Source organism: Sceloporus occidentalis, unplaced genomic scaffold (genome assembly GCF_023333645.1).
Source record: "Sceloporus occidentalis isolate IW3139 unplaced genomic scaffold, rSceOcc1.0.p SCAF_5, whole genome shotgun sequence".
NCBI classification, from domain to species: Eukaryota; Metazoa; Chordata; class Lepidosauria; order Squamata; family Phrynosomatidae; genus Sceloporus; species Sceloporus occidentalis.
Genome location: NW_028316985.1, coordinates 137,646,239 through 137,658,757, shown reverse-complemented (window position 1 = coordinate 137,658,757; position 12,519 = coordinate 137,646,239). Strand labels below are relative to the sequence as shown.

The window sequence follows — 12,519 nt, the reverse complement described above, 5'->3', positions numbered from 1 at the left end:
CTGTAAAGGGCCATGAAAACTCCTCTTACTATATTTGGTGCTCCAAGCAGAAAGGGCATAGGGAAAGTAAGGGAGCCCTGATGGTGCAGTGGTTAAATGTCAGTACTTCAGCCACAAGGTTGTGAGTTTGATCCCAAAGACTCCAGGGTTGACTCAGCCTTCCATCCTTTCATAGCTTGGTAAAATCCCCAGTTTGTTGGGGGAAATTAATTTTCAGATTGTAAAATGCTTAGAGAGTGCTGAGTTCATTGTTAAGCGGTATAGAAATGTACGTACATGCTGTTGCTATCGCTAAGTTCGATATTGCCTTCTGAAGATTGTGAAAGCTCTCCAGGAAAACTTTTGCCACTAGTCTACCCCTCAGGAAAGGTAGGAAGGAAGTGGAGAAGTTTTTGCAGTGTTGCTTAGACTTCATTCACAGTGCAGAAATAATCCAGGTTGAGTCTACTTCAGTTGCAATGGCTGAGTGCTATGGAATTACAGGATTTATACTTCGTTGTAACATCAGAACTCTTTAACAGAGAAGGTTAACTGTCTCACAAAACTATAAATCCCAGAATTCCAAAGCATTAAGCCATGGCAGTTAAAGTGCCAATCTGGATTATTTCTGCAGTGTGGATGCAGCCTTTGAGATGCTCATGACATTTATGACCAATGTTGCACAGCTGGGCACTCTTCTCTGACAAACAAGACAGATTATAAGGAGGTGTTGTAGTGTTGAAAGTAGTTTAAAATGCAACAAAATTAAGAACAGAAGCTCTATTTGTGTCTTAAACCATATATATTTGTGTGTGGGGGGGGGGGGGGGAGAAACATGTCAAATGTCCTTGTCTAGCTGAGATGCTACAAGTAGAATGGGTATCTCTTGGATACTTTATGTTGTTTAAAGTTTATGGAAGGGGACAGAATTAATAAACATTTAATTCCTTGCTAGTTTCATTCTTACTAAGTGAAGATAGTTATAAATACAATTTGCATTAAATCAATTAAAAAATTAAATATTCCATTCGATATGCTATGTAGAGAGTGGACACTGATTGAATAATTTTTTAAAATGGTTGTATATTATAGGAAGACCAGAGAGCAGAACATTCCAAATTTTAGAAATAAGCTTTAATCCTAATGTTTTAGTGCCCTATACTGTGCTGACTGAGAGAAGGCTATTCTGGGAATTCTGGTACTGCTTGTCCCAAAGTCTGATCTTTTCCTTCTGAGCTCATAATCTTTCTCTGTCTCTTCTTTAAACCCACGCTTCAATACTCATGGTTCTCACTTGCAGGAAGAAGAAGTGGAGGAGTCTGGGGTAAGTGGTTGGAGAGAACACATGCAGACCTCCATTCTTTTCTGAATATCTGCATTGTATCCTACTTGTTTCCCTTAATTTTCTGATGTCCTGGCATTTCTCCCTTTTGTTAACCCTTTTGTACTTGCATCATATTTAATCTCAGTTCTGCTTTTGCTTGAAGTCATAAAACCAAGAGCTGTGAAACCTTACAGAAATGCAAGCTACTAGATTACTTGGTTTGATCTCTCAGCCTTTGACTTGTATGAACCAGTCATGAGAAGAAGTAAGCAAATGGAATTGCATGATGATGGTTCAGCTAAAAATTAGATATAAATTTATACCTGTCACATAAACTAATAGAACCATCCAAATCTATTTGTATTACAGATTTAATTACAATGTTTTTTACAGCTCAACTAACTAAATTTTCTTTCTACAAACCAGCCTTCATTTTTGCTGTTAACAAATTAGAAGCAAAATATCTCCCATACATAAAAACATTCAGATTTGCATGCTGTTTTCTCATTGAATAATAGAGTTAACAAGAAGGCCTGTTTATCTGGGGGAGGTGGATGAGGATAAAAAAAAGACTTTTGGTATCTTATAAGTGGAATTAGTATTTTAATAGAGGTATCAAAAATATACAAAGAACATTTTCTGCCATGTTTTGAGAATAGCTGATTTTTAAATTCTTTGAGGGCTGGTTGGGAACACTTGGGTTCTACATGACCAGCATTAATGCTCCTCCCTTTCAGATACTCAGTTGACTGTTGGACAGACTAGGCTTTACCATTTTTTCAGAGATAAATTCTTTTCATATTTTGTGCAGTGTAGGTCTCAAGGACATACGTTAATGGTAACATACATATCATTACAACTGAGCTTGAGAGTGTTCTTGATTTTATCCTTTTCTCTATTTTAGCTGTATGACTTACTTGAATGAGGCATGTAAGCTTTGGCTATAGATTGACATTCATGCAGACCTTTGCATGTTTCAAAATTTGCTGGAGGATGTGGTGATGAGTGAAGTTACACAATCGTTTTGTCTTCTTTCACTCCAGGTCTCTCAGTCAAGGCAGTACAAATGCAGCAGTATTAGATGTTGCACAAACAGGTGGACACAAAAAGCGGGTTCGACGCAGTTCCTTCCTCAATGCCAAAAAGTTATATGAAGATGCCCAGATGGCTCGTAAAGTCAAGCAGTATCTCTCTAATTTAGACCTGGAGATGGATGAAGAGAGCCTTCAGGCCCTCTCTCTGCAATGTGAACCAGCCAGCAATACATGTGAGGATTTTTCCTTTCATTTAGGTATATCAGTATAGAGAAGAATAGAATTGCAACCAGAGCATTTGCTTATGCTTGTCTTTAGGTACTGTTTGAGTACAGAGAAAAGTACTGTGTTAGCCATAGGTTTAAATTCATTATACATCTTTTGACAAAGCTTCCAGGGGCAGTGCTTCTACAAGAAGGCATTTAACTTACTTTTCTTCTTACTTAAGAAGTATAGGAACACCACATTGTGATCACTATTGTAGGCGAATTTGGTCTGAAATAGTGACTATGTGGCTATACAGATGGACAATATGCAGCTGTCCCTTTTTGCCCCGGATTGGTGCCACAGCAACCACATGCAGTGGCACCAATCTGGTACCTGGAGGCAGCAAAAAGAAACTGCGAAAAGCGGCTTCTTCATGCTCCCTGGAAGGAGCATCACAGATGTGCCGGCGCACCATGATGATGCCCCTTCACCGTTTGGGCATGCGCCAGACGTGCATCATCATGTCATGCGCTGTCTAGAAGGATGCACACCAAAATGGCACATCGGCAGCATAATTAGGGTTGGAGCATGCGGACATTCAGCCCTCACCCCACCCACAGACCAGCACAAAGTACCGGTCTGTATAGCCCCATAGTTCTCATTTTAACTTACCGAAACATATTTGACAGCTTTATGATTAGATCAGTATTAGGTATGGGTGGGTTCTAGTTGTATAGAACAGTATGACCTGTTCATGGCCAATCTCTCCAAATTGTTCTTAATTGATAAGCGAGTTATCAGATGAGAAGTTTTCCTTGATACAAAGAAAGATATATGATATAGCCAAATGCTCAGTATACCTTTCATCTGTTTAAAATGGGTAAATTTGACAGCCAACCATCTTGTTTCGCTCTGTTCAGCCACAGATTGTCATCAGCATGATAGCTTCCACCCTACGAATCTGCATAGGTAGCCTTTAAATAACTGAGAGGAGGCAAGACTTTTGTTCTTGTTAAAAACTTAAAAGTACCTAAAACTTCCTGAACAGTTGACAGGCCTCATATGAAGGGAAAGGGAGAGCAATTGTTCAGGGTAAACATTATGTCCATCCTTTCCTAAATATTTTAGTATCGAGAGAGACTAAGGCATCAATCTTACATACACTTAGGAATCATCAGAAACACTGGAGTTGTTATAGATGAGCTCTTAATATATTTTAAATACATTTATAACTTTACTCACCAGAGGGTTTAAGGTCTGGCACTAACATAGGATACCTGTTGTTTTATGGTGTGCATCATATATGAAATAACTACTTTGGTAGTAACTAGTTCAGTTCATTTTGTAATGATGTAATTAATTTGGTAACACTGAACAATGTGATTAAGAAGAGACCCTTTTCTTAATGTTATTTATACATTGCTAGGATATTCATTCAGCATACCTCAGGTTGATGATAATTTTAGATTACAATTTGAATTAAACAAATGTTTGAATGGTATCATCTACAACCTTTGAAATTTCTTTCACACTAAATATGGCCAAGTGAACCAAAAACAGCCAAAGCTTGCCTATTGGTTTTAAACATGCACAAAAATGTTTGGGGCATCAAGCTAACTTTATCATATTCTATCAAAATTAATTCCTTAATGTGCATAGTAGAGCAAAATCTAAAGGATTTGTTTGAGGGGTAACAGACTATTTATTTATTTATTTATTTATTTATGACAATACACATTAAAAACAAATCAACATAACCAGAAGTGAAAAGAAAAGGGAAAAAATTAAAATGGAAAAGGAACACGTCAGCAGGTATAATTGATAGATTGGGTCCAAACTCTTGCTGCAGTCTTTGTTTTACTTGCATTTCATAACATATCATGTTGGGTGATTCTGTGATCACGTTTGTAGATTGGTAGAATGGAAAAGGGACACAAATGCCCTAAAATATGTTATAAATTATTTATTTTATTAGTTAAAGATATAATGCATAAACATTATTAAGACAAATGTAGCTTTTAAATTAAGCCTTTTTTATGGCTAGAAAACTATAGTCACTTCTTCGTATCCATAGGGATTCCATCCTGAATCCTTCCATGGATAACAGAACCTCAACTTCCATTCTTCCCAATGGTGGTAAAATGTGTGCATACACCACCATTGGAGAGAATGGGCCAGAGCCATCTATGGATGCTCCAGTCTGCAGATGGCAAACCCATTGAACAGGTTAGGCAACTGTAATTACATCATAAGAAGGAAAATATAATACAGCTGGTTTATTCTCCTTGTGTTTCATGGGTTTTTTTAAATTATTTTGTGCAACATGAATTAATGACTTCTTCTTCATGGTCTCTGCGAATCATACAAATGGGTTTCACTGCGCCTGCGCAGTGCTGCTCGGAACCTACTGGAATCACTGGGCAAAGTTTACTTTGCAACATATAGAAACTTTTTGGCGGTAACTCCGCCCACCCGTTATAAGGCCCCTGCCTTCCCGCTCTTTCCCCAGTTCCTTTTTTCCGCCGCGCAAGCTGCTTCAAGGAACTTTCGCTCGCTCTTGCTTGCTTGGAATCACTTTCGCTTTTGACCTCGGACCGTCTCTTGACCATTCTCTTTCTCCCGCCCCGGTAACTTTGGACTTCTCAGCTTGATTGACCTCGTTTTGGATTCTCCTCTCAACGTGACGCTTTGGAAGGATGCCTGCACCCTTCAAGAAGTGCGACGTTTGCGGGGGCAAGGTGCCCGTCCAGGACCCGCACTCCTCCTGTCTCCTGTGCTTGGGCAAGGACCACGATGCCAAGGCTTGCCTGCTCTGCAAGTCCCTCTCATCTCAAGCCCGGAAAAATCGTGAGTCCCGGCTCACCTCTGCGATTGCCCTGGGCAAGGTACAGGAGGGAGGTTCCCGCCTGGCATCTGTCCCGCCTTCCACGCCACCCGCTTCATCCTCCAGGGCCAGCGTGTCCAGTGTGACATCCGTCAGGGCCAGCGTGTCCAGCGTGGTGTCTGTCCCGGCCGGGACAGTGGTTCCCACCACCTCCGATGTGGCCCGTGGCTCGAAACCGCCCAGTGCCACCGACGAACCCTCCAAGCGCCCCCCAGAAAACCTCAGGGACTGAGGGTCCTGAGCCCAAGCCAAAATCCGGAAGGAAACCATCTCCGGAGGGCTCCCACGCGAGGGAATGGACGGAGACGGAGGTCCGGCTCGCTTCGCCTTCGTCCTCCAAGGCGTCCAAGTCATCTCGACACGCCTCCAAGCCGAGGGAGCCGGCTTCGCCTTTGGGAGCGACGAGAGCTCAGCCCCTCGATAAGGCTAAGCCTCCAAGGCCCTCCTCATCAGGAGCCGCCGCTGTCCTCCTGGACCTCCCGGAGAACCCCTTCTTTCCTCCGGAAGACCCAGCCGAGACCCCGAGATCGGGAAAGAAGCGACACCGGAAGGAAGCTGAGCGGGACCCTGTGCCTAAGAAGTCCGAACGGCCGAAAGACCACGCCGGGACGGACTTGCCTTCCAAGGCGAAGGACAAGAAGCACTCCCCTTCGAAGAAGGCCCGCGCTCCTGCAGCTCCCTCCATCCCGGAACCCGCTTCTGAGGTACAGCCGGTCCCGGTTCCAGACACGCCGGTTCAGCCCACCGTGGACTTCGTTCACGATGTGGAGGACATCACCACCGGCTCCCCTCGTGGGGAACTGCCTCCGCCTTTCCCCCACTCCGAGGATGAGGATGAGGGTGACGATGACCGGAGAGAGGAAGCCCCGGACCTGTTCTTCGACTCGGAGACGGGCCGTTACTTTATGTCCGTTCCGAGGGATGTGGCCATCAGGGAGTTCACCAGACTCAACCCTCGCCCTGTGGATACTCGGGAGGGTACGTCTGCCCGGTCGATCCTGAGTGTCTCTGTGCTGGACAGGCCTCCCCCTTCGCCCGCGACAACATCTTCGGCGCCCTGCCGGCAGTCGAAGACCTCGACAGCCCCCATCCCGGTTCGTCCGAGGTCCCAGGTCAGGGTCCCAGACATACCCCTCACTTCGGACACGGACTCTGAGGATGAACCCCTGCCTCCATCGGATGTTCCCTCTGAGGACGACGATCTCTCGGCGTCAGCTTCCCCTCAGAGGATGCACCACCCTGAGCCATCGTCTCCATCTGACGACGTGCGTACATTCAGCGAGCACGTCGTAAAGATGGCCAGGGCCCTTGACATTGAGCTCTCCTTCCCTGAGGACGAGGCCCGCGACCCGGTGGAGAATCAGGTGCATGGACGGGTGCCCACACCGCCTTCCATCCCCCTGCTACCGTCCTTGGAGACCATAGTCCGGAGGTCCTGGGACGCCCCGGCTTTCCTGTCCGGCTCGTCCCGCAAGGTCGAGTCCCTCTACAGGGTCGCTCCGGCAAGCTGCGCTTGGTTGGCTGACCACCCCAAGCCGAACTTGGCCATTGTGGAGGGAGCCCAGCACAGCTTCGTCCCGAAGCAGGCGACCTCCCCCGTCGACCGGGAGGCTAAGAAGATTGATGGCCTGGCCAAGAAGGCCTACTCGGCGGCAGCCCTTGCAGTGAAGGCCATCAATTACAACGCCTGCATGGGGGCCTACATCCAGACCTTGATGGAGCAGATCTCCCCCCTCGTGCCGGATGTTCTGGATGAGATCCAGAGGCAGGTGGTAGAGGTCAGGGACGAGGCCCATTCCATCGGGAGTTGGCTCATCACCGCCTCCAGGAATGTGGCAGACTGTGCGGGAAGGGCCATGTCAGCATCGATGGCGCTCCAGCGACATGCCTGGTTGAGGGCGTCGGACCCAGCGTCAAGGCGGCCATCGAGGACATGCCGCTCGATGGCACCGGGCTCTTCCATGCTGAAACCGACGACCGCCTGAACAGGAAGTTCAGGATGAAGGTGGCGGCGAAGAAGCATGGGATGTCCTCCGCATCCGTCTCACCCTTCCGAAAGCGACAGTGTCCGTGGCAGCCACAAGGTCAGTCACAGGGGACCTTCTCCCAGGATCGGCAGTCTCAACAGCAGGGCTCCCAGAGACGCCGCTACCCCTCGCAGTCTTCCTCCTCCTCTGGAAGTCGCAACTTCCCGCCTTGGTACCGCAAGTCCCACCGGCAGGATACCGACCAGGGGAAGAAGAGAGCCTGAAGGGACGCAGCACGCTTCGTCTCTCCTTCATCCCTCTTCTTTTTGGACCTTTTGAGGCCCTTTGTTAACACCTGGGCCTCAATAACATCGGACTCGTGGGTTCTCAACATCGTCCGTAGGGGTTATGCCCTCGAGTTCCATGAGCTCCCTCCAACCGGAGCCTTCATGTCCACTCTCCCCTCAGACACCCTTCTTGACGAAGTGCGCACCTTGCTTGAAAAGGGGGCAATCTCCCCTTTACCGCCCGACCAATGCTCCAGGGCCTTTTTCTCCAGGTACTTCACGGTACCGAAGGCGGATGGTGGCATCAGGCCCATCCTGGACTTGAGACAATTGAACATGTTTCTTGAATACCATCGCTTTCGAATGGTAACCCTGGCTTACATTCTGCCTCTGCTCCACCAGGGCCTGTGGTTCGCAACCATCGACCTGAAGGACGCCTACTTCCACATCGGGATCCGGGAGTCCCACCGGAGATTCCTCGCCTTCGCTGTAGGCTCCACCTCGTACCACTACAACGTGCTTCCTTTCGGCTTGGCCACGGCACCGAGAGTTTTCACAAAGTCCATGGCACCGGTGGTGGCATACCTTCATCAGAAGGGCTTCATGGTCTTCCCGTACCTGGACGACTGGCTGTTTGCTGCCGAACCCCAGCAAGAACTACAGGAGGCAGTCTCATTCGCCTTGCACCTCTTGGACTCCCTTGGTCTGGTCATCAACTGGGAAAAGTCTCACTTCACACCGACCAGGCAGGTCAAGTTCATCGGGGCCATCCTCGATTCCGAAAGATGCTCCGCCTTTCTCCCTCCAAACCGTTTCCAGGCTCTGACGACATCGCTCAGGCCTTGCATCTCCCACAGAAGGGTGAGGGCCAGAGATGTCCAAGTCGCCCTGGGCCATATGGCATCGACGACGTTCGTCACGCCTTGGTCAAGACTTCGCCTTCGACCTCTGCAGTCCTGGTTCCTCTCGGTCTTCTCCCCGATGGAGGACCCTCCGTCCAGGTGGCTCACGGTACCGAGACCGGTAGCTGCTTCCCTGAGATGGTGGTTGGATTGCCGCAACGTATGCACCGGGATGCCTTTCCATCAGCCTCAGCCCCAACTGTCTCTGACAACAGATACTTCCCTGGAGGGATGGGGCGCCCACCTGCTCGACCTGGTCGTCAAGGACAAGTGGTCTGCCCAGGACAAGCATCTCCACATCAACGCTCTGGAGATGCTGGCAGTGGAAAAGGCACTGAGGGCATTCGAATCCGCTGTCGCAGGCAAGGTGGTCCTCCTCAGGACGGACAACACCACCGTGATGTACTACATCAACAAACAAGGAGGCACCAAGTCCAGGACCCTGCTCGACCTCACTCTCCGCATCTGGGACTGGTGCATCCAGAGACAGGTCCTCCTCCAGGCGATTCATCTTCCCGGAGAGGACAACGAGTTGGCAGATCGCCTCAGCAGATCTCCGTCGGTGTGCCACGAATGGAGGCTCCATCCCGAGACGGTCAGCGACCTCTTCGACCGGTGGGGAACTCCCCAGATTGACCTCTTCGCGACCAGATGGAACAGCCACTGTCCCGAGTTCTGCTCCAGGAAGCGAATGGACAGATCTCTAGGAGACGCGTTCGCCTTCCTTTGGACAGGAGAGCTCCTCTACGCCTTCCCTCCATTCCCTCTCATCATCAGGGTGGTGTCCAAGATGACAACGGACCGTTCGCATGCGATCCTGATCACCCCGTGGTGGCCGAGACAGCCTTGGTTCTCATCCCTCCTCCATCTCTCCAGGAGATGCTTCCTCCGCCTCAATCCCCGCCCGGACCTGTTGTCGATCCAGGACGGACGGATTCTCCATCCAGACATCGACAACCTGCCGCTCTTAGCCTGGAGAATACAGCCCTGACCGCCCTGCCGGAGGCGGTGAGGATGGTGATCCTGGCTGCAAGGAAACCTTCCACCCAGCGGTCCTACGCCCTGAAATGGAGGAGGTTTAGTCTCTTCCTTGATCGAAAGGGCTTGTCTCCTGCTCAGGTGTCCACTCCAGTGGTGCTGGAGTTTTTGATGGCACTTTTGGATGAGGGGTTGTGCCTTGCATCCATTAAGTGCTATTGGTCTGCCATTTGTGCCAAGTACCAATTCGGGGGGAGGGCTTCCTTTTTCAGGGATCCTTTGGTGAAAGGGTTCCTTAAGGGATGTGCCAACTTGTATCCTCCTGTGTCGGTACCAGCGCCGGCTTGGAGCCTGGAGGCAGTACTGTCTGCACTCCAATCCAAGCCCTTTGAACCGATGGCCACAGCGGACTTGAGACTATTGACTTGGAAAACCGCTTTTCTGGTGGCCATCACCTCTGCCCGCCATGCGGGCGAACTCTGTGCCTTGCGAAGTGACCAGCCCTTCCTGAGGTTTCACAAGGACAAGGTGATCCTTCGGACAGACATTACTTTCTTGCCTAAGGTTGTGTCTGCTTTCCACATGTGCCAGGACATTGTGTTGCCTACCCTCGCTTCCAATCCCACTTCGGATGTGGAGCGAAGCCTGCACTCTCTTGATGTCAGGAGAGCGCTGGCGTTTTACCTGGACAGAACTTCTGCCTCCAGTCAGTCCGAGAGACTTTTCCAATGCTACTCGGAACCGAAGAAGGGGTTGCCCGTGTCTGCGCAGAGGTTTTCCAAATGGGTGGCCGGTACCATTCACCTCTGCTATGAACTGCTGGGCAAACCTCTCCCTGGCAGGGTTCGGTCCCATTCTATAAGGGCAATGTCAGCATCCTCTGCATTCCTGTCGGGGATTCCCTTAGAGGATGTCTGCAAGGCTGCTGTCTGGTCCCAACCTCTGACTTTTATTAAGCATTATAGGTTGGACACCAGAGCCATCCGAGACGCAGCTTTCGGGAGGGCTGTGTTGGTTTCAGGGTTGCATTGACTGCACTACTGATGGTTTGTGTTTCAGCATTTATGTACATAATGCCACTGTTTTACATTCTGTTGAATGTTGGTTTGCACAATTTCTATGGGACTGGTCTTGCATAACCCCTTGTTCCCTTCCCAGGTTTAGCAATGTTATTGCTATGTTTGGTCTGTGCATGAACAAAAAGACTGACTCTTTTTATGGTTCAAGGTGTTTATTGTTTCAATAAATATGCCTTTGGTTTACCATAGCTTTGGTTTCAGGACACTCCCTCCGCCGCATACCTAAGCTTGTCAGTCTAAACCCATTTGTATGATTCGCAGAGACCACGAAGAAGAAGGACAGGTTGCTTACCTGTAACAGTATTTCTTCTAGTGGTCATCTGCGAATACATACAAATCCCACCCGTCCATCCCCTCAGTGTCCTGCTCTTATTGGCTCTTTCCATTGCCTGCTTGGCGGAAAAATTGCGGAACTGAGGAAAGAGCGGGAAGGCAGGAGCCTTATAACGGGTGGGCGGAGTTACCGCCAAAAAGTTTCTATATGTTGCAAAGTAAACTTTGCCCAGTGATTCCAGTAGGTTCCGAGCAGCACTGCGCAGGCGCAGTGAAACCCATTTGTATGTATTCGCAGATGACCACTCGAAGAAATACTGTTACAGGTAAGCAACCCGTCCTTCTCCACTGCTGGTTAGGATACCATATTAGTGTAGTTAGTATTGCTGAGGGCTTAGTTTAAATAACAAAATCTTATCCCACCCCAAATATGTTAATCTTTAATATAAAACTATTTTTGTCAAATTATTATTTTTGCTGAAACAGACTATCAGGGTTACCTCTCTCTGTGAGTGTTCAGTAAATCTAAGGACTTCTGCGGCACTGCTCATAATAATCTAAACATAATATAAATTCTGCTTTTTGCTCAAGTACCCAAAACTTCTGGGGACAAGCGATCTGGAAAGCCTGAAACATCCCCAGTTGCACATAGGTCAGTGATCCAGCAAAAGGTGCAGCAGCAACAGCAGCACAAACCAAACCAAGCATTGCAGGTTCCTGCTGTGTCACTTTATCCTTCCCGTAAGAAAGTACCAGTCAAGGATCTTCCACCATTTGGTAAGTGCTGTGAGCTGTTTTGTCACGTAGAAAAACATACTTTATATTGTTAAACAAAATTTCAATAACAATTCTTTAAAAAATATTTTTCAATGATTAGCTGAAGTTAATATTAAAGTATTTATTTTCACAATAAAGGAATAAAACTTGAATAATGGGAAAGAAAAAACACAAGCATAACTTGTCACTTGCATAACTAGAAAAACTGTCAGTACACAGTTTCCATTCTTTTAACATTATGGTAGATGTAAGCCTTTATATATAAAAATTTGGTGGTTTTTTTTCCTTGAAGGGATAAATTCCCCACAAGCTTTGAAGAAAATTCTTTCACTCTCTGAAGAAGGAAGCTTAGACCGTCATAAGAAGCAAGCTGAGGACACTATTTCAAATGCATCTTCACAGCTATCTTCTCCTCCCACCTCACCTCAGAGCTCTCCAAGGAAAGGTATAAAAGTGTCATAAAATGCTTTTCATTTCTTTAATATTCTCTTCTACAGTCATGTTTAGTATGACTATGGATAGTTGTTCTAAATATACCAAATTTCTAGTCAACCATAATTTTGCTTATCTATTTCTCATACTTCAAGTTTGCAAAAAAGTCTCTTCTCCTTCTTCAAAATTGTGGAGAATTAAGTAGGTAACATCGAATAATATCTAGGTGCAAAGAACTGTTTAGTTATAGAGATAATGATTGTATTTTAGTTTATTTTTGTTACTTCAACCTTTGTTGTTGTATCATGATTGTTTTTATTTGGTTTTTTTATATTTTATATATCATACACTGCTCTTATATGCAGTTTGGATTCATGACGCCTGAGGGCAGGAAAC

General features: G+C 47.2%; 1 protein-coding gene across 9 annotated transcripts in view; it reads left to right on the top strand.

Annotated features, from left to right (window-relative positions):
• The window catches only part of RAPGEF2 (Rap guanine nucleotide exchange factor 2), a 232,461-nt gene that overhangs the window by 210,050 nt on the left and 9,892 nt on the right, over positions 1-12,519 (top strand). For 7 of the 9 annotated variants that reach the window (XM_089525591.1, XM_089525587.1, XM_089525589.1 and 4 more), the window contains 4 exons: positions 1,280-1,303; positions 2,347-2,570; positions 11,506-11,691; positions 11,984-12,136. In XM_089525591.1, the coding sequence (XP_089381717.1) occupies positions 1,280-1,303; positions 2,347-2,570; positions 11,506-11,691; positions 11,984-12,136 (587 nt within the window). The remainder of the gene's footprint in view (positions 1-1,279; positions 1,304-2,346; positions 2,571-11,505; positions 11,692-11,983; positions 12,137-12,519) is intronic. The other 2 variants (XM_089525588.1, XM_089525590.1) reach the window with 2 other exon arrangements.